Source organism: Halichoerus grypus, chromosome 9 (genome assembly GCF_964656455.1).
Source record: "Halichoerus grypus chromosome 9, mHalGry1.hap1.1, whole genome shotgun sequence".
In the NCBI taxonomy this organism is placed as follows: Eukaryota; Metazoa; Chordata; class Mammalia; order Carnivora; family Phocidae; genus Halichoerus; species Halichoerus grypus.
This window is the reverse complement of record NC_135720.1, coordinates 10,689,927-10,710,629: the sequence shown is the minus strand read 5'-3', so window position 1 is coordinate 10,710,629 and position 20,703 is coordinate 10,689,927. Positions and strand designations below refer to the sequence as shown.

Here is a 20,703-nt window from a genome sequence, read left to right as displayed (position 1 = left end):
ACCAACTGAGCCACCCAGGCGCCCAAAAAAAAATTTATTTTTTGATAAGAATTTTAAAAACTTCTAAGCTAAAGGAGAGGGTTAAATTAGCCTAGATTATGTTGGTTAGTTTTCAGGCCATAAAACAGCAGTGTTTGTGGCCTGGAAGTTATCTGTTAGGAATAAGGACATAGACCAAACGGAAGTGCGCTCCATAGCAACGTGAACTGTGTAACTGGCTGGGTCATCAAGCCTGTTCTGGTGTTTAAGACACTGCTTGACCCTTGAATGCTTTGCCAACTCCTTCTTCAACTCTGGGTAGACTTTTTTCTCTTACTCGAGGGAAGCTGGACAGAATTTGAAGGAACTTAGCTTGAGTGTACCGTGCATACAGTAAGCACCCAGTATACATTTGTTGATAGTTTCTTGTTTTTCAAGCATGAAGGAGTAATTTCAGGAAATTGTGGAGGTTTGTTGTTTTGGTTTCTTTCTTAGACAAGCCTAAGGACAGAATTTATTTTTCTTTTTAAAATAAGAAAGAAAAAAAAAAGGGACCTAAATTGTTTAGAAGTCTCAATTGGGAACTTAGCTTAAGGGATTGTAGATTATGGCAGTTGTAGGATCTTGACCTTGTAAACTTTATTTATTACCTTCTAGCACATTATTTCTGACTGGACATGTTGACATACTAAAATTTCCTCATGCACTTGGTTCAACCACACATCGGCTTAGCATCTGAATTCCTTGCTGTGGGGAATTTTCAGTCTGACTCTTATGCATGAAAAACAGTGTTTGATCTTTCTGTGAAATTGGAAGCCAGCAGAATTTGCCACAGTAATGACTAAAATCTAACTGTTGTGAACTTAGGATTTTTCTTATGCTTTTTCCCTTCCCATTTTGTGGAATTTATCTGGAGGGGTTCAAGCCTATGATGAAAAACAAACAAAAATTAAGGACCTTTCTGCTGTTAAAGGCAAATTGTTATAACACACTTTTTTGATAACTCTTAAATAGACCACAATAAATAATCCAAAATAAATTGCATTTTGTTCTAAATTCGTGAAAAACACTGATTTGGTTTAAGAAATGACAGATAACATTTTGGTGTTTATTCCTTTAGGCTATTAATTCTTTGTTCAGATAACCACACATACACAGATTTTCATATTAAGAAATAGCATTTTACTACATACATTGTTTTGTAACCTTCTACCCCTTAAGGTACACCTTAATAATGCTTCTTGCTATTAAGTACATATTATCTACAGTGAGATTCATTAATAAGCTGATATTGAATCCCCCCCCCTCAACCAGTCTCTGTTGATGGACATTTAGGCAGTTTCCATATTTTTAAGTGGGGATGCTTTCACGGGGGTGCAGTGAATTCCTTGCCATACATATCTTTGCATACTTGTTTCACATTTTTTCTTAAGATATAATCTTAAAAATAGAATTCTGGATTGCAGAGATATTGTTTCTGTACATACTGTGACTCTCATCGAATATTTGAATTTATATACCACCGTGATTATTTCAATATATTGTGTACTATTTTGGATTATGTAAAGTAGAAAATATGAAAACTCCCTGTTAAGAACCTGGGAACAGTCATTATCAAGTAGGGAATTTACATGTAGTCATAAATAAGGCAGTGATGGTTTAACATAAATATGTTATAAAACATGTGAAGTTAAAAGTTTAACTACTTTAGTTATTTAGTATATATACATATTCTGGTAGTAGTTTTTAAAGGTATAACTTACATAGAGTAAAATGCTCAGATCTTAAGTGTACCATTAGATGAGTTTTGACACATATGTACATCCATGAAACTACCACCCCAGTTAAGATACAGAATATTTTCATCACTCCCAGAAAGTTCCTTCATGTCTCTTTTTAGCCATTCATTATATCCCACAACCAGTGTTGTGATATTTCTATTACCATAAATTAGGTTTGTGTGATTTTGAATTTCGTATAAAATACTGTGAGTTGAATGTGTATACACTTTAGGTCTGGAGGGAACTGTAGATACCAAACCAAACTGTACTTCTTAGAACAAAAGGATCTGAAGCTGATGTGAAAATTATATAGAGAAAGAACAATAGGTCTTTCTAAAGAATGAAGTTAGACCCTTAGCTTATCCTATATACAAAAAATTAACTCAAAATGGATTACAGATATAAACATAAGAGCTAAAGCTATAAAACTCTTAGAAGAATGGTGCCTGGCTGGCTCAGTCAGTGGAGTGTGCGACTCTTGATCTCGGGGTTGTGAGTTCGAGCTCCACAATGTGCATAGAGATTACTTAAAAAAATATACATATACATATATGTATTTAAAAAATAAAACTCTTAGAAAACATAGGGGAAAGCTTCATGACATTAGATTTGGCAGTGATTTCTTAGATGTGAAACCAAATGCATAGGCAATGAAGGAAAAGATAAATTGGGCTACATCAAAATTAAAAACTTTGTGCATTAAAGAACACTATCAAGAGAATGAAAAGGCAACCAACAGAATAGGAGAAAATATTTGTAAATCATATAACACATAAAGGATTAATACCCAGAATATATAATGCACTCCTACAATTCAACAACAAAAAACAACCCAATTAAAAAATGGGCAAAGGACTTGAATACATTTTTCCAAATAAGATAAACAAATGGCCAATAAGCACGCAAAAGATGCTCAATATCACTAATCATTAGGGAAATGAAAATCAAACCCACAATGAGTATGATACCACTTCACATCCATTAGGATGGCTATTAGAAAAAAACAAACAGAAAACAGCAAGTGTTGTCAAGGATGTGAAGAGATTGGAACCCTTGTGCACTGCTGGTGGGAATATAAAATGGTCCAGCCACTGTGAAAAACAGTATGGCGGTTCCTCAAAGAATTAAACAGAACCACCAGATGATCCAGCAGTTCCCATACTGGGTGTTTATTGAAAGACTTGAACAGATGTTCATATGTCCATTTTCATAGCAGTATTGTCTACAATAACCAAAAAGTAGAAACAACCCAAGTGTCCATGATGGATGACTAGGTAAAATGATTTCCCTGTATTAAAATGTCTTTGATAAATTCAGGATGATGTAAAGTATTTCTTTTGATCTTAAATATTTCCCTCTAAAAGGAAGGACAAAACTGATAATGTAAATATATTCAGATAATCTAGAGGTGACAGATCCATAATAGAAGCCAAGGTGTATTTTAGGACCATAACTTCCTAGCTCATATCAAGGAGGATTGTAATATCTGTTCCTAATGTGGTTGTGAGCTGTTGTGGAGATAGAACATTGGATTGGACCATTGTGTAGCTCAGAGCAGAAAGCTCTTACATTTATACATCAGTGGTGTATGATTTATAGTATGTGATTTATATACTTAATCCAGGAGGTTTAGTCAACAGATACTCATTGAGCTGTTACTACAGGTCAGGCCTTCTGAGTACAGTGATGAGCTAAACTGCCAGCCCCCACCACCCCCTTTTTAAAAATTAGTTTCAGAGGTAGAATTTAGGGATTTATCAGTTGCATATAACACCCAGTGCTCATTATATCCAGTGCCTCCTTAATGCCCATCACCATTATAAGGCCCCATTTTCTATAGAATTCATGTTCCAATGGGTGTGGTGGTATGTTTGTAGTCATAAATTTGAGAAATCCCAGATTTGAAGGTGGATGGGTTTCTTAAGGATTTTAACAAATCCTTTAATATGTTAGTATGTTATGTTTTATTTTTATGTTTATTTCTCAAACTTTTTTGATTATAGAATTTATTTCTGTGAATTAACTTGCCAGATTAGTTGGCCATCGGGAAATTTTGGCATAAAGTCCTTCCTGTCAGAGATTTACCGATCTACAGGAAGCATAGAAGACTGTAATGAAGTCTTTGGCCTAATCTTGCCCCAGTAAAGGCCTAGAACAGATGAGGGCACCTGGCATCGTAATCGGGGATGGGTCTCTGGAGCAAACTTCTAGCTGGGCCTCTTTAAATAAAGCAGCACAACAAGGCATCTTCCTCTCCAGACCCTCTCCTGGGGCCTGTCTCTTGCCTTGTGTGCCTGCTGGAGCAGCTTCCGTGCCTCTGCTTTTGGGGCGGGGGGCATGTGGGATGGGGTGGAGGTGACATCTGTCCTCAGAATTTTAAATTACGAAATAATTTCGGCATACAAAAAAGCTCAGAAACAAATATAACACACTGTGTAACTACACCAAGATTGTTAGGTGTTACCGTTTTGCCACATCTGCTTCATATCTCCTTCTTTTTATAAAGGGAAAAGAGGCAAGACTGAAGCTCCGCCCCATCTTTTATCCTCTCCCTTCTCCAGAGAGTGTCATGTATTTCCTCTCCAATGCACGCTTTTGTACTTTTACTATATATATGTATCCATAAACAACATACAGTATTTTGTGTATTAAAAATGTATACAAATGGTATTATGCTGCATTCTTTTCTTGCTTTTTAAAATTCAGCATTGGGGCGCCTGGGTGGCTCAGTCGTTAAGTGTCTGCCTTCGGCTCAGGTCATGATCCCAGGGTCCTGGGTTCGAGCCCCACATCGGGCTCCCTGCTCAGCAGGAAGCCTGCTTCTCCCTCTCCCACTCCCCCTGCTTGTGTTCCCTCTCTCGCTATGTCTCTCTCTGTGAAATAAATAAAATCTTTAAAAAAAAAAAGAAAGAAAGAAAAAAAAGAAAAAAATAAAATTCAGCATTATATTATTTGGATTTGAACCATTTTGCTAGGTAGGCTTTACTACCTTTTTTTTTTTTTTAACTGCTGTATAGAATTCCATTGTATGGCCATAGCAAAACCTCTTTTTTTCCATTTACGTTCTGTGTTAGATTGTGTCCTCTTTCTGGCTTTTGTAAATAGCATTGCATCGAATATCCTTCTTCAGACACATGTGAGTGTTTCATGGGTATATATTTACAAGGGGAACTGCTGGGTCAGAGGGTCAGTGCACCTTGGTGAGGAAACGGTTTTCTAAAACTTCTTTAGGAAGAAAACGGGAGAGAAGACAAACATTGATTATTTCTTCAATTTTGAAGTATGAGCAAAGAGTTCAGGGTAGGGTAAATTGAGAAATGGGCCCGGAATTTCTGCATATTTAACATGATACAGTGATATGAAAGTTAATACTCACTTTTTTTTTTTATCAGAGTGATTTCCTAAAATAAATACTTAAATGAATCATTTTTTGCTATACTTTATCTCTCCAATAACATATGAAAGCATTCATATTTCTTGGAAAATTGGAATAAATTTTTTGTTACTATGTGTGCTCATGCTCCACTCTAAGATCTTCTTTATTTAGAAATGAGTGCAATAAATTCTTGTTTTTCTTGTTTTTAGATAACAGAAAAGCTCTGATCTCAAGCATTTTCTGGAGATTTCCATTTAGTATAGTGTAGTGATCTATAATTCGCTGGGTAATAATGACTTAGAGGGTTGGCAGTTAATAGCTGAGAGTGCTATGCGGCTGTGAGCATGAAGTTCAGTGTTTTGGCTGTTGGATGAAGCTGGACATATGTGTTTCAAAGAGTTGTGTAGTGCAAGTGTTTCCATTTTTATGAGGTGTTCCTTCACTCGTTTAATTTTTTATATAATAATCACTTGATTTAGTAATCCACTGAACAGCATCCATTCATTCAACAAACATTTAGTGACTGGCAGTCCCTCTTCCAGGAGGCATTCCAGGAATGTGGGAGTTTAGAGTCCAGTGATAAGGACAGACAGTAAACACAACACATAATTAAGGCGTTAACTAAGTCCTATCATCTCCCCTGTGCTAACATAAAATTGGAAATGGCCTGAGAAAGACGACTGGGGCCGTGCTCATTAGGCTGGTCAGGGAGGGGTGGTATCCGAGCTAGAAGTGCTTTGTGACCCCAACTCCCCTCACTTGGTTCCTGGTGCTCAGTAACTCTTGGTTAAATTTCCCTTGCATCCAGCATTCTGGTAATCTTATTTAGCTGAGTGTGTTTGAAAACGAAGACATAAACAAGAAGACTCTTAGTAACCAAAATTGATTTTACAAAACTTGAGGCAGTCAAAGCTCGCGTGCTTCCCTCATGGAACAAGTTCCCTGGGCCTTCCTGTTTTTAACTGTCATGGGTTTCTCAGTCCTCAGCAGGTTCTGTTCAGGATGGAGGTCAGAGTGATGAGCCATGGCTGAGTGCCTTGGTGGCAGGTAAGACTGACGGCAGAGGGAGACCAGAGTTACCCTGTGGGGCTTGTGTGCATGGCTTTCGACCAGAGGCTCTGAGGCTCTCATCAGTGTATTATGGCTCAGTCTGTCGATTTATGTTTCATAATAATGACTGTTTGGTTTAAGATGTCAGAAAAGCATATAATAGATCTGTGAAAGCCCTGCATCTAAATTGATTAAAACAAAAGCAATATTGATCATTAAAGAATTAGACTAGTTGTAGACAACTGAGGTATTATATTTAGAAATTGATTTTTAAAGATAAAACTTAGGAAGTAATTAATATTTTAGAGATAGCTCTACAACTTGTTTAATAAATAATAGCATCTGTGTAACATTCCAGGTAGGATTATTATATTGCTGGTTATAATACTAATATGAATTAATAGAGAAAGTAGCCCTATTTTATAGATGGAGATGTGAGACGGAAATCGTTACGTGATTGACCACATTCGCACAAGTGAGCCACAGTAGGACTTGGATTTAGATCTCGCACGTTTCCAACCCAGAGACTTTTCGCTCAACAATTTAGTGATCTCTGTTGCAGTGTGGCTCCCACGGAAGGACAGCAGACCAGATTCAGTAGATTGGCACTGGGACCCAGTTCTAACTGCTGGCCCGATTGTACTGGGTTAGAAATCACCTCATCCCAGGCTCACAGAGGGTGAGGTGTCCATTAGGCGAGTACCAAATGAATTAGGCCGTGTATCTAAAAGGAGAGCAAATGGGTTTTAATTGTGGAAGACAGTAGTAAAATCTCCCAAGCAAAAGTTTTTTGATGGTTTCTCCTCTGAAGTTTGCTGTGCTCTGTGGATTGGTGCTGTGGTTCTGTTGAAAATTTGCTTACATTCCCACCCACCCTACCGTGCCTCCTCTGCACCCCAACTCGTCCCCAAGCTTTTCAGAGCTGGAATAGATGGTAACAGATTCTAATAAGTTCAGGGCTGCTCTAGTGTTAGTTGCTGCCTACAACATGCCCTGTTGTTGTCTGTCTTAGAAAATAGAACCTCCTCTCCAAACGACACTTTCATATTGTGTGTAAAGGTTTCTGTAAACCAGAAAGTCAACATATTAAAGTGCAATTCATAGGGGAGTTTCTGGCTGTGTTGATTGAGCTTTACAGTCATTTTAACACTGGCAAAAGTGTTATCCTAACTGCTTCAAATCAAACTGCAAAGATGCTTGTGTGAAATATAGTATTAGATATCAAATCAACATATGGGTGCTGAACGGAAGGATATGTGTTGTGGTAGTATACGATACTCTAGCATGTGGAGTTGTATTTTATGGAAATTCTTTGGCTTGGCTTATGGCAGGGACATACATTCATTATGAGATATCAAGCTGTAAAATAAATAAAAGCAAAGAATTCAACTGTGCAGTTAAATGGTTTTCAATACAAACTTGTCTGTTCTACTAACTTAGGGTCTGTGTGATGAGACATTTGTGAGCCATTGTGGCCAAATGTTTGTGATCATTGCTGACAGGCCTTGACAGTAATCTAAATCAGGTCACAAAGAAAATGAACTTTAGCTTTTGCATTTTCCCCTTTTACTTCATTTTATGTATTACGAATTATTGTGCTAATTGGTCTTAGAGGCGAAGTGTTTAATATTTTCCTCCTTTTACCATTCCTTTTTCCTTGTTCAGTATTTTGTAGTCATTGCGTTTTTAAATGTGTATCTGGAACTGATCACTGAATTCTTAACTGTGTGGGCTTATGGGGCTCTAGTTCTTGGGATTCTCAAGTGGACCATGTTGTATTATTAACAGGGTGACTTCACTATCCTCCTCTGTGGAGTGCCTTTTGCTATCCTGATACCTTGTTTTTCTTTTTCTCTGCTGCTCTCTCTCCCAATTAGAAAAAAAAGATTTTTCATTTGAAAAAAAAAAATTAAAAATATCATCCATGGTTTATTTATTGCATGAGGAAGGACTTTTCTTTGAGCAAATATTTTTTTTTTTTTAAGATTTTATTTATTTATTTGAGAGAGAGAGAGAGAGCATGAGAGGGGGGAGGGTCAGAGGGAGAAGCAGACTCCCCGCCGAGCAGGGAGCCCGATGCGGGACTCGATCCCGGGACTCCAGGATCATGACCTGAGCCAAAGGCAGTCGCTTAACCAACTGAGCCACCCAGGCACCCTTTGAGCAAATATTTTTAAGGATTTTTAGGTTCATGTAAGTTAGAGATGGAGAAAGCTCACTTAGGCCATTTTTGTCTGTATCTGCCATTTGCAGTCTAGCACACTTTGCTTTACACCATTACCCGTTTTATCAAGTAGGAAAATACTATTCTAATATTAGATATGATTATCTTTCCTTTAAGAACTCATGTTGTTGGTTATATTTGGGTTATATACATAGTACTGTCTTCTAAAAGGGTTGTATTTGATTGTAAAGCAATGTAGTTTCTTTTTCGCAAAAACTGTATATGGAGTTGCTAATGTAACTGGTACAGTGTCTGCTCCTATGGAGTTGGGACTTTTTGACCTTAGTTGAAACAGAGCTATGCCCTATACATGTAGCCAAGCCATAAGCATCCTACAGAATATTGTAAGTGGGCTTGGATGGTGGGAGTTCATTTTAATTTTGAGCGTTGCAGGAGAATGGATTAACATAACGACTTTCTTAGCAGAGGGTATTTTTTTTTCTTAACACACAGTGTTTTATTAGCTTCAGGTGTACAATATAGTGATTCACCAACTCAGCAGAGTCTATTTTTTCATGTCAGTATTAGGAGATTTTTTTTCCCCCCCACTGGATTTTAATGAGGTTATCAGTATTTGATTATCTGATGAAATCTTATTTTTTAAAAAGTCAACACTGATAATATATGTATAGAAGGCAGTATGACGATTTATGTAAATGGAGAGAAGAGTAAAAATATTGAATTCAGTTGCTTAGCGAAGAGCCCGCTTCATGTTGCTGAATCGAAACCAAGTTTGATTTCATTGAATTTGCCCATTTTGACTTTCTCGCCTGTTTTGCTTGACTTGTTGACAGATGCCACCTCAGTATGGGCAGCAGGGTGTGAGTTACTGTCAGCAGGGCCAGCAGCCGTACTACAACCAGCAGCCGCAGCCTCCGCACCTCCCTCCGCAGGCCCAATACCTGCCGTCCCAGTCCCAGCAAAGGTACCAGCCACAGCAGGTGAGTGCCCCACGGGCCCCCAGGCCCCCAGGCTGTCCTCCAGGTCTGCCACACTGGGCTCGGAGTCCTCTTCCTGTCCTGCTTAAAAAATTCTCTTCTCAGTGGGAAAAAATGTAGTTTTGAGAAAAGTGTAAAACCGAACCTAATCTAAACTGTTTGCTTATGGATGGATGTTTGAAATTGAGGAGTGGGAAGAATACACTCATTCAGAAAAATGGTTTTATTGATCATTTAATCTTGCTCATTGCCACCTTCATGGTATTTTTATCTTGAGCTTTTTTGTTTGTTTTGTTTTTGTTTTAATGATAAGTGCTACTATATCAAAACAGTGTTGCCTTTGGCAGTGTTATTCCTCTTAAACTAGCTTATAGACAGATAATCACTTCAATTACAATATATTAAAATACTAAAGGGAATCATGTACTTTAAGAATATTAAGCAGTTTGTAGTTTAAATTAGCCTCATTAAATACTCTTTTATGTTATTGGGCCATATATTTCAGCTTATGTGATTTGTAGAAAAATAGTACATATGCATTTGATAAAATGAGTCAGTCTCATCTTGTTTTAGAGATTGTCACTGAGTGATCTTAAAAGGTGCTGTGAGCTCAGGACTTGCATTCTGAATCCAGATAAATGTTTCATAGCACTTCTAGTCATAAGCATCAGAATGTAACTCTACATTTCATATTTTTCTTTCTTAATCTTTCATGGGATGCTGTAGTGAAGAGAGGGAAGACAGTGACTTGGTTATTCAGTTTTTAAAGCATGTCTTGCACATCTTAAAGAGATTGTTGATGCTAAGCAAGGTATATAAATATATGAAGCTTAATTTTAATTCAGCTGATTTCTTAAGTATTTTCTTGGGTTCGTTGGAGTCTTTTCTCATATGACATATTCAAGAGTTCTAAAGAGAGTTTATGACTTTATTTTTTTTTTAAGATCTTATTTATTTATTTGAAAGAGAGAGAGCACAAGTGGGGAGGAGGGCGAGAGGGAGAAGCAGGCTCCCCGCCGAGCAGGGAGCCCGATGCGGGGCTCTATTCCACAACCCTGGGATCATGACCTGAGCTGAAGGCAGGTATTTAACTGACTGAGCCATCCAGGCGCCCCGAGAGTTTATGACTTTAAACAAAACATGTTAAAACAACAGCTGAGATCGAAGATCCTGTAGAATCTTGTTTTTTGCATATGTTGTCAAAAATTCTGGTATTATATAAAGGGATGTATAGAGGTAAGAATGTATATTATTTCAGAGTTATTTGGTCTAGTCTTTTATTAAGATGTGGGAGAATTAAATAACCTTCCAATATCATTTCTTTTTTAAGTGAGACTGGTATCTGGGTTTATGATATATAGAGTTACAGGCTTTTTCAAGGGCTTTCCGAACCTTATTGAACTTCTGGGTAGACATAGAATGTTTTGTCATGCCATCAAAATTTAAGAAGGACTGAATGAGAGATTACATTAGTCATTTTACTTTAGTGCTAAAATGAATCTCTGATTGTAAAACCCGTTTGATTAAGGATTCCGAGGGCCTGTCATTTCCTTCAAGACCAAGCTCAAATTTACTTCCTTTATGAAGCATTCACTGATGACTTCTACCACATGGCAATTAGTTATTTAATATCCTTCAGATTTAAATATTTAAAGCATACTACAGGTGAAATCTTACTTTAATGAATACTATTTTAATGTGCTTCGTTTAGGTCTATTTTATGCTTTGGTACCATTATTTTATTGATTTGAATGTAGTAAATCATATGGTAGGAAATACTGTCTCTATAACCATGACTCTCTGACATAAATACTGTCATTTCTGTGTATTCTGAAGAAGACAAAAATTCTTCAAACTACGTTGGAAAGTTTTTCTTGTTTTCATGCTCCCTACCTGTAGAATGTCTTAAGTGTTTTTTAAGTTTCATTACGGTCCTTACGGGACGACGAGGTGGAAGTCAGAGACAGTTGGGTAGCTGAGTCAGAGGGTCTTGTGTGATAGGAACAACTTTGGTTTTTAGGGAGTTAGGTGTTCGGATAGCTTTGGAAAGTTTGTCTAGGAAATAAGATTTAGCATTTTAGATGTGGTTATTGCCTCCCCAAACCGTAATCCCCTCAAACTCTATCCCAAAACAAAGTAAAAATAACCAACAGAATATTTTCAAAATCAAACTGAATTATAATAAGAATTTGTCATTCTGAATTCACATACATTGAAAAACCAAAGCAGCTCAACCATATATAATGTAGTGAGCTGGTAGAGCTGGTAGTTCCTAACAGACAAAACGTTCTTTTCTGCAGCCTTTCCTTTTGTTTCCAAACAGCATGCATGGTGTATTGATTTTTGTATTTGGGAATCAATCAGCAAATGATAATCTGTGGCTTTTGTTAATATGATTGATACAAAAAGTGATTTTAGGGTTCCATTAAGATATCTCATTCTGTGTCTTTAACATCTGTTAAAGTGTTCTATTTTGAATCATCAATACATTCATATGTTTAGAAGATGAAAAAGTACAAGGGAAAGAATACAAATAAAAATCTCCCAGAACAGTCCTCCCCCTGCTTCACCACCGACCTCACCCTTTGCCAGACAACCACTTTAGTAGTTTATTGTACAGCTTTCTGGAGGATCTTTATACAAAGAAGCAAGATGCCATATTTTAATTTTTACTCTATTTTTACACAAATGGTGACTATACCATACACACTATTCTGTTCTTCGTCATCCTCCTCCCCCACCCCCTGACGTATAGTTTCTGTAGATCTTGCCAAAGGAGGACATAAAGCAACCCTTCATTCTTTTTCATAGCTTCCTTTCATTTTATGGACATACCATGATGATATTTAACCAGTTCTCTTTTGATGGTCATTTAGACTATTTTTAATTATTTTTAATTATTTGCAAGTCAAACAATGCTGCCGTGATAAACTTTGTGTATATCTCATTTCATAAATTTGCAAGCATATGTGTATGACAAGTTCCTGAAAGTGGCATTAGTATGTCAATGGGTAGATGCAGTTCTAGTTTTGGTAAATACTACCAGATTGTTCCTTTGGGGTGGGGTTGTACCAATTTATACTCACACCATCAATATGTGAGAGTCCCTGTTTGCCTATGCATGTGCTGGTAGCGTGGTTTGCTAAACTTCTGGATTTTTGTCAATCTGATAATGTAATTTTAATTTGCATTTATCTTGTTTTGAGTTGTGTTGAATGTCTTATATACTTAAAAGCATTTGCTTTTCCTTTCCTTTTTATTGTGAATTCATATCTTTTTATCTTGCATTTTTCTATTAAGTTGTTGCTCTTTTAAAAATTGATTTAATAAAACTATATATATATATATATATATATATATATATATATATAGGGAGACTGTATCTTTGTCTGTGAGGTACTAACCACCCTCCCCTATTTTGTCATTTATCTTTTGACATTAATTATGATTTATTTATCTATTTGGTCATGCAGAGGGGCTTTTTAAATTTAAAAAAAATTTTGTGTACTCAGAATTATCAATCTTTTCTTTTAAGAGCTCTGGATTTTTATTTAGTGGGAGTATGAGACTTCCGTATTCCAAAATTTACAAAGGAACTCTCCCATGTTATTTTGTAGTATTTTCATGGATTCATTTTTCATTTCACTTACCCTAATCCAGCTTAATTGTTTCTTTGCTAGGTCGTTAAGTGCCTTCTCTTGTATAGGCTGTTGTGTTAGGGCTCTACGGAGAAACAGAATTTGTGTGTGTGTGTGTGTGTGTGTGTGTGTGTGTGTGTGTGTGTGTATTTTGTCAGGATAAAGAGATTTAATGTAAGGGATTGGCATATACAATTATGGATGCTGGCAAGTCCCAAATGTGTAGTGCGGCAGGCTGGAGACTCAGGAGAGCTGATGGTGGAGATGAAGTCTGAAGGCAGTCTGCTGGAGAATTCCCTCTTCGTTGGAGAGGCTGGTCTTTTTGCTCTATTCACGCCTTCAACTGATGGCCTACCCGCATTACTCAAAGTGACTGATTTCAGTGTTCATTTCATCCAAAAACACTCTCCAAGTTGACACATAAAATTAACCATTACAGTTACCTTCCCCAATGGATTGGAGATGCCTCTTTCATTATTTGCTGAATCCCCTTAGGTATAGTGTTTGGGGTTCTTCTTTTGGGGTTTTTATTCTTTTCATCGACCCTTCTATTAATGCCCCAACACTATACTGCTTTATTATTTTTTAGGGTTAGTATATCTTCACTACTCTTCTTTTTCAGAGTTTTCTTGGCTATTGTGTTTATTTTGGCTATTATGGACATCAATAAACTCATTTCTTACCACGCTTTTTCCTAAGAATTTTTTCTTTTTTGTTGTTATAATCAGGGGGTCTTTTTTTTTTATTATTTACCCTTTATATTTTCTGTGAGACAGATGATAATTATAAAAGAGAAACAGTAAACAAAAATAAGTAACTAATTTGAACAGTTTTTGCCTTGTTGAAGCCCACTGACCACAGATGAAGAACACGCTTATGATACAAGTTGGGTTTATTTGGTTTGGGTTGTTACAGGCCACAGAGAATGCATATATTCCTGAGCGCCTCAGGAGCCTCATGGAAAGACAATGGGGGGTTGGGGTGCGTGCTGGGAGATTCTAAGAAGGGTCAGGGAAGTAGGGGTCAGTCCTGGATAGGCTGCTCTCAAGAAGCTGGGACATTTGGTAATTAGATGTCTTAAGTTTTATCCATGAGACAGGACAATTGAAGTGAGGCCAGATTATCCTGGATAAAGAGCAACGGCCACTTAAGGTAGTTAGAAGAGATAGGTGTTCAGTCATTTTTGTTGTCAAAAAATGACCTCATCCAACTCTACTCTCTGCCCTGGTTCTGTGCTGTGGTCTGCTTGTTCTCATGGCCAATTTTCCTTCTCTTCTTGCATCCCCATTCTGCCGCCCCTCGTCTTCCTGAAGGACTTCTCTCCCCATTTCTCCATTGTTTAGGTGGTTTTAAATTTCCTTTAGAATGTTCTTCAAAAAGAATTGTAGTTTTTTTAGAATTAGTCTTATATGCCTTACATTTTTGTTGCCACTGTAAATTGGATCCTTTTCAACATTTATTTTTCTCATTGTTATTGGTGTATACAAATCTAATGAACTTTATATATTAAAAAAATTTTTTTTGGTCCAGAGACCCTTTAAGTTCTTGTTAATTCTACCAACACTTTATAGATTCTCTTAGATTTTCTCAAATTTTTTTTAAAGTTGCTTTTTAAAAAGATCACCCCACTCCTCTTTTTACAGATTAGCTTCTCCAAATCATTGTTTGAAAGGGCTGTCCATTTTTTTTTTAAGATTTTATTTACTTATTTGAGAGAGAGAGAGAGCACAGAAGGATAGGGAGAAGCAGACTCCCTGCTGAGCTGGGAGCCCGATGCAGGGCTGGATCTCAGGACCCTGAGATCATGACCTGAGCCCAAAGCCAGACACTTAACTGACTGAGCCACCCAGGTGCCTCAGGGCTGTCTATTCTTGTATTCTCTGGGACTTAAAAGAAGGCTTTCAGCATTTCATCATTAAGTATAATGTTTGTATACTATATAAACAAGTTTATTTATTTAGTGGCTGCCCACTACTGGGCAGGGAAGGTCCCCTCCTTTTCTAGTTTGCTAAGGGATTTTATCATGAATGAATGCCAAATTTTGTCTTACGTGTGTGTGTGTTTTTTTTAAATAACTTGGTATCACCACTTTGTTTTTCTCTTGTAATCTGTTGTTGGGGTTTATTATGTGTGTCTTTTTGTTTTAAAGTGTTAAACATGCTTTCTGGAATAAACCTAGCCACATGATACGGTATCTTTTTATACATCACTGAATTCAGTTTTGCTAACATTTCTTTAGGTTTCTTGAATCAGTGGTCATGAATGAGATTGACTTGTAATTATCTTGGTAAGGTTTTGGTGTCTGTATTATGGAGTTTTGTAAAATGAACTGGAGACTAGTCTCTTTTTTTAAATCTACTGGAAGAGTTTATGTTAAAGTTTGGAATTACCTGTTTTTTGAACGGTCGAAGTGTCTGTGAGGCATGTGTAGCCCTTGATTTTTAGCTTCTATCCATTTCCTGTGTTTTTGACTTTTGATCTTATTTCCTTTGTGAATATAGGTGTTTTCAAGTTATCAATTTTTTCTTGAGTCAGTCTTTTGCTTTTATAAATATGTAATAAATATGTATAAGTTATGTATATAACTTATAAATGTATATGTGCATATAAATATATACACACACAACACTTACATATATATATTCCCACATATTAGGAATTTATTTCATCCAGTTTTTCAAATTTATTAACGAAGTTGTTCATATACGTCATCATTAATTTCTGTACTGTCCAGAGTTTAAGGCATTTTATTTTATTTTTAAAGATTTTGTTTATTTATTTGAGAGAGAGTGAGAGAGCATGAGCGTGGGGAGGGGCATAGGGAGAGAGAGGGAGAGACAGAATCTCAAGCAGACTCCCCATTGAGCGCAGATTCCCTATGCGGGGCTTGATCTCAAGATCCCAAGATCATGACCTGAGTCAAAATCAAAAGTCGGACGCTTAGCCCACTGAGCCATGCAGGCGCCCCTGGCATTTTAATTCACAACGTTTTCCCCTTTTTTTATTCTCGATTAATCGTGTCAGTGGTTCACCTTTCCAAAGTAACTTTGGTTATTGTCCTATTACATGTTCTTTTTTAAAGTTTAGTTTAAAAATTCTGTTCTTGCTTTGATTATGTCTTGCTTTCTATTTTACTGGTGTTTATTTTGCTGTTCTTTTTTTCAGTCAAGTGAACGCTTAGCTTATTTGAAACATGTTTGTCTGATGGAGCAAAATGGAAGACTAAAAAATTTCCTCTTAAGTACAGCTTTGGCCGAATCTCTCAAATTTTGATATGCATTATTTTTGTTTTCTTTTAGTTCTAAGAATTTTCTTATTTCCCTTCATTTTTTGTTTTTTTGGAAGACAGTTCTATTGAGGTCTGGGTTTATATTCTGTTCCCTCAGAAAGATCACTGTATGTTTTTGCAGTTGCCTTTGGACACGAGTCATCTGGAGCCACATTTTGTATTTTATTTTGTAGTTTTATTATAAAAAAATTCTTACTAAACAGAATGATATAGTGAGCACTCACATGCCACCATAATTCCTTGCATTGACTAGCCTAGGCATATTCAGATATCCCCAGTTGTCCTCAGAATGCCTTTATAGTATGTTTTTTTTCAAGCAGAATTCAAAGAAATCTAATACATTGATTTGGTTTTTAAATCTTTTTATCTGGAAAGGTTTCTTCTTCCCCCATCCACATTAGAGCCTTTGGCATGTTGAAAAACTAAGTCAGCTGTCTGAAATGGCTTGGTTTGGTTCTTTTCTCTTGATGTGGCTTAATTTGTTCATCTAGTCCCTCTAATCCTATAAGATAAACAATTTTGTTTGTGGTTGTTGTAAATCACGTTCCCAACACGTAGGGCATTGTTTCTGTTCACTTGAGGGGTCTGTGACCCTCTCTGTGAGGTGAGGAAGCCCCTAAGCCTGCCTGTCTTCCAGCTGAGTGTGTAGAGACATCGTGATGAAGACAAGCCTCCTCCTTTGTACTCTGTCCAGATTGCTTAACGACAAAATCTGGGAGCATAACACATGCTTGCAGGTTTAGGCCACTAAGTTTTGGGCAGTTTGTGACACATCATTACTGACTGACATGGTGTGAGCACTTCACAGGTGATGCTGTGAGCATATTATATCAGGATAAACATAATGTTTTGTTGTTCCACAGTAGTGATGTCAAGATTGATCAGTGGGTTCAGGTGGTGATGACTTCTGGGACCACTTTAAATAGAATTATCTTCTTGAGGTTTTTGCAGACCACACCATTAAGTGTTAATTTTGACCAGAAGCCCTGATGAAGGTTAGCTTGTGGTTGCTAATTCTCAGTGGAGCCGTTTTTTAATTCTTCCTACCTCTGAGTATCAAGTTCAAGACAGGTATTTCTCTGTTCTCTTTAGTGGATTTTCATGTTCTCAGATGATGGGTATAGCCCTTCTTAGTCTCTAATTTATTTGAGATGTATGGTCTCATATTTACTCCCTTTTGGCAGGCCCTGGACTTTTCCTTTTCTCTGTATTGTCAGTCATCCAATGGAAAGTTAACATCTATAGCAAGTCAGCTTCTGTTGTATTGCTCTTACTTTCTGTGTTCTTGGTTTACTTTCTGTGTATTTTTGGTTTCAGTCACATTCAAGCCAAGTCTGTGATCCATTTAAAAAGTCATTTTATCCGGTATTTTAGATATTTAAATCAATTAAAATACATTTCAAGTATCTAGCCTGCCACATGGCTAGAACTGGTCCTCTTATAGTTTCTAGCTCTTTATTTGATATCCTTTACACAGTTTAAAATGATAATAAGCATGTAATAGAATAGCTTATAACATACAGACAATACATTCCCATTTTATAATGAAACTTTTCTAATGCCTCCTTTATCCTTTGGAAATAAAATTCATATTTAATATGTGATCTACACCAAATTTGTAGGTAATACGTTACCTACACAAAATTTCAAACAAGTCAGAATAATGCACTAACTGTATATGGATAAACTATCATTAATTAAATGCTGAGGCATGATTATACTGGAAGATTTGTGAAATAGGCACTTGCGTGTGCGTGTGGGATCACTGAGCTTGGCAGCTACAAAATGAGTGTTGTCTTAGCAGCTCAGTGTCTTGAGCAGGGTTGTCAGTGGTGATTCTTTTTTTAAAAAAGATGGTGAACTACTCTTGGTCAAAGTCTGAACAAAACAAAGTATAATCTTTCCTCGATATACATAGTAGTTTTATTCCTGGAAAATTCAGTACGTAATAAAATTATTTTAAGAATAATTTGTTAATTTAAGAGTAGTTTGTTTTTACATGCAAAATAGAGTTGAGTTCTAGGCTCAGACAAATAATTAGCTTTTTGTGTGATTTTGTGTCATAATTGTGAACTCGCCATGCAAATAGGGGTACAGGTACATTGCATGAACAGCTTGAAATCATGAGCAGGGTTTGAATCCATGGGATTTATTACCATATGATAGCAGTTATATAAAATGAAAATATATAGAACATTTTTAAAAATGATTTTATTTATTTAAGAGAGAGAAAGAGAGAGAACATGGGGGGGAGGGGCAGAGGGAGAAGCAGAAGCCGGCTACCCGCTGAGCAGGGAGCCCGATGTGGGGCTCAATCCCAGGACTCTGAGACCATGACCTGAGCCGAAGGCAGACGCTCAACCGACTGAGCCACCCAGACGCCCAATATAGAACATTTTTAATAACATGTTCACAGAGTTGTTTAACAGAAAAGGTAAGTTACCCCAAGGTGTGGAGATACCGTAAATTTGTAAATAATACACACATACACCCAGTAGGAATCAGTAAGAATGTTATCTAAACCATTACAGCTTTTTTTTTTTTTTTGGACCCTATTTGTATCTTTTAAATTATCTACAATTAACATGTAATGTGTATAATATTTTATAATTCTGTGTGAAGAATGCTACATCAATGACAAAATAAAAGGAATTACCTTTTCAGCAGTACAGCAGATTAGATATTCTGAATGTGTCTCTACTGATCAAAAAAATCTAAAATGGTGGCTTCGTTCTTAGGGAGACATACAGTCAGTTGATCCTTTCTCATTTTTTAAAAAAGATCTTATTTATTTATTTGAGAGAGAGAGCAGAGAGAGAGAGGGAGAGAGAGAGCATGAACAGAGGGGAGAGGGAGAAGCAGACTCCTCTTGGAGCAGGGAGCCCGATGCGGGGCTCGATCCCAGGACCCTAGGATCATGACCTGAGCCGAAGGCAGATGCTTAACTGACTGAGCCACCCAGGCGCCCTGATCCTTTCTCATTTTTACTGTTTTTCACAGCCCTCATGTCATCCTTTTCCTCCTTAAACAGCGAGAATTCCTCATCCATCACTCTCATTACTCATCTGTGTAGACTCTTATTACTCGTCTGTGTAGACCCTTATTACATTGTGCTGTCCCCTCCTGATCTTAAAAACCGACCTAGCAACCCTGATGAGACCCATCTCCGTGTCTACTCCAGAGGACTGGGGTAGGGAAGGAAGGATGGAAGACTCTTATTCTTTTAAGTTCCTGACTGCTGACCTCAGCTGACCCATGCCCCAAACTTCCACCTGCCCCAGAGCTATTTCACATTCCTCTCTGTCTTCACTTCTCCACCCTTTACTCTAAGCTGGTGATGTTTCCTATTTCATCAAAGAAATGCAAGCAATTGGGAGAACTTAACATACCAGCCAACTTGTGTCTGCACATACACTGTGCCTTCTGGTATGCTTTGGTTGAAACTTCACGATCCTGTGCACATGCTATGCCGTGCATGGTGGAGTTCTAATGAGAGTGACAAAAAAAATCCCACCTTTTTTTTTTTAAGCTTTTATTTATTTATTTGAGAGAAAGAGAGTGAGCAAGGGAGAGAGCATGAGCAGATGAGCGGCGGGGTGGGGGAACAGAGGGAGAGAGAGAAGCAGACTCCCCGCTGAGCAGGGAGCCTGATGCTTGGCTCAATCTGAGGACTCTGGGATCATGACCTGAGCCAAAGGCAGATACTTAATGGACTGAGCCACCCAGGTGCCCCAAAACCCACCTTTCTTTTTTTTTTTTTTTTTTTAAAGATTTTATTTATTTATTTGACAGAGAGAGACACAGCAAGAGACGGAACACAAGCAGGGGAGTCGGAGAGGGAGAAGCAGGCTTCCCGCGGAGCAGGGAGCCCGATGCGGGGCGCGATCCCAGGACCCTGGGATCATGACCTGAGCCGAAGGCAGACGCTTAACGACTGAGCCACCCAGGCACCCCAAGATTTTATTTATTTATTTGACAGAGAAAGAGACTGTGAGAGAGGGAACACAAGCAGGGGGAGTGGGAGAGGGAGAAGCAGGCTTCCTGCTGAACAGGGAGCCCAATGCAGGGCTCGATCCTAGGACCCTGGGATCATGACCTGAGCCGGAGGCAGACGCTTAACGACTGAGCCACCCAGGCACCCCTAAACCCCACCTTTCTTGACCCTAACCAACAGCAGGCTATTTCTGTCTTCATTCACCGTCATCATTTACTGTCACCCCTTGAGTTAGCTCCAGACAGGCTTTTATTTTGACCACTCTGCTGAAACAGCTCTTTTCAAAGCTGCCAGTGTGGTCCTGTTATACGGTCCAGTCGGCAGCTGTCATGCTTCCATATTTCACCTGTTGGGAGCATGTGATGCAGGTGATGGTGTCTTCCTTCTTGGAGCACCTTTCTTGCTTGTTTCCTGGGACACCACTCTTTCCTGCC

General features: G+C 37.7%; 1 protein-coding gene across 14 annotated transcripts in view; it reads left to right on the top strand.

Moving 5' to 3' along the window:
• The window catches only part of ARID1B (AT-rich interaction domain 1B), a 440,094-nt gene that overhangs the window by 118,166 nt on the left and 301,225 nt on the right, over positions 1 to 20,703 (top strand). For all 14 annotated transcript variants that reach the window (XM_078054524.1, XM_078054525.1, XM_078054529.1 and 11 more), the window contains exon 3: positions 9,205 to 9,351. In XM_078054524.1, the coding sequence (XP_077910650.1) occupies positions 9,205 to 9,351 (147 nt within the window). The remainder of the gene's footprint in view (positions 1 to 9,204; positions 9,352 to 20,703) is intronic.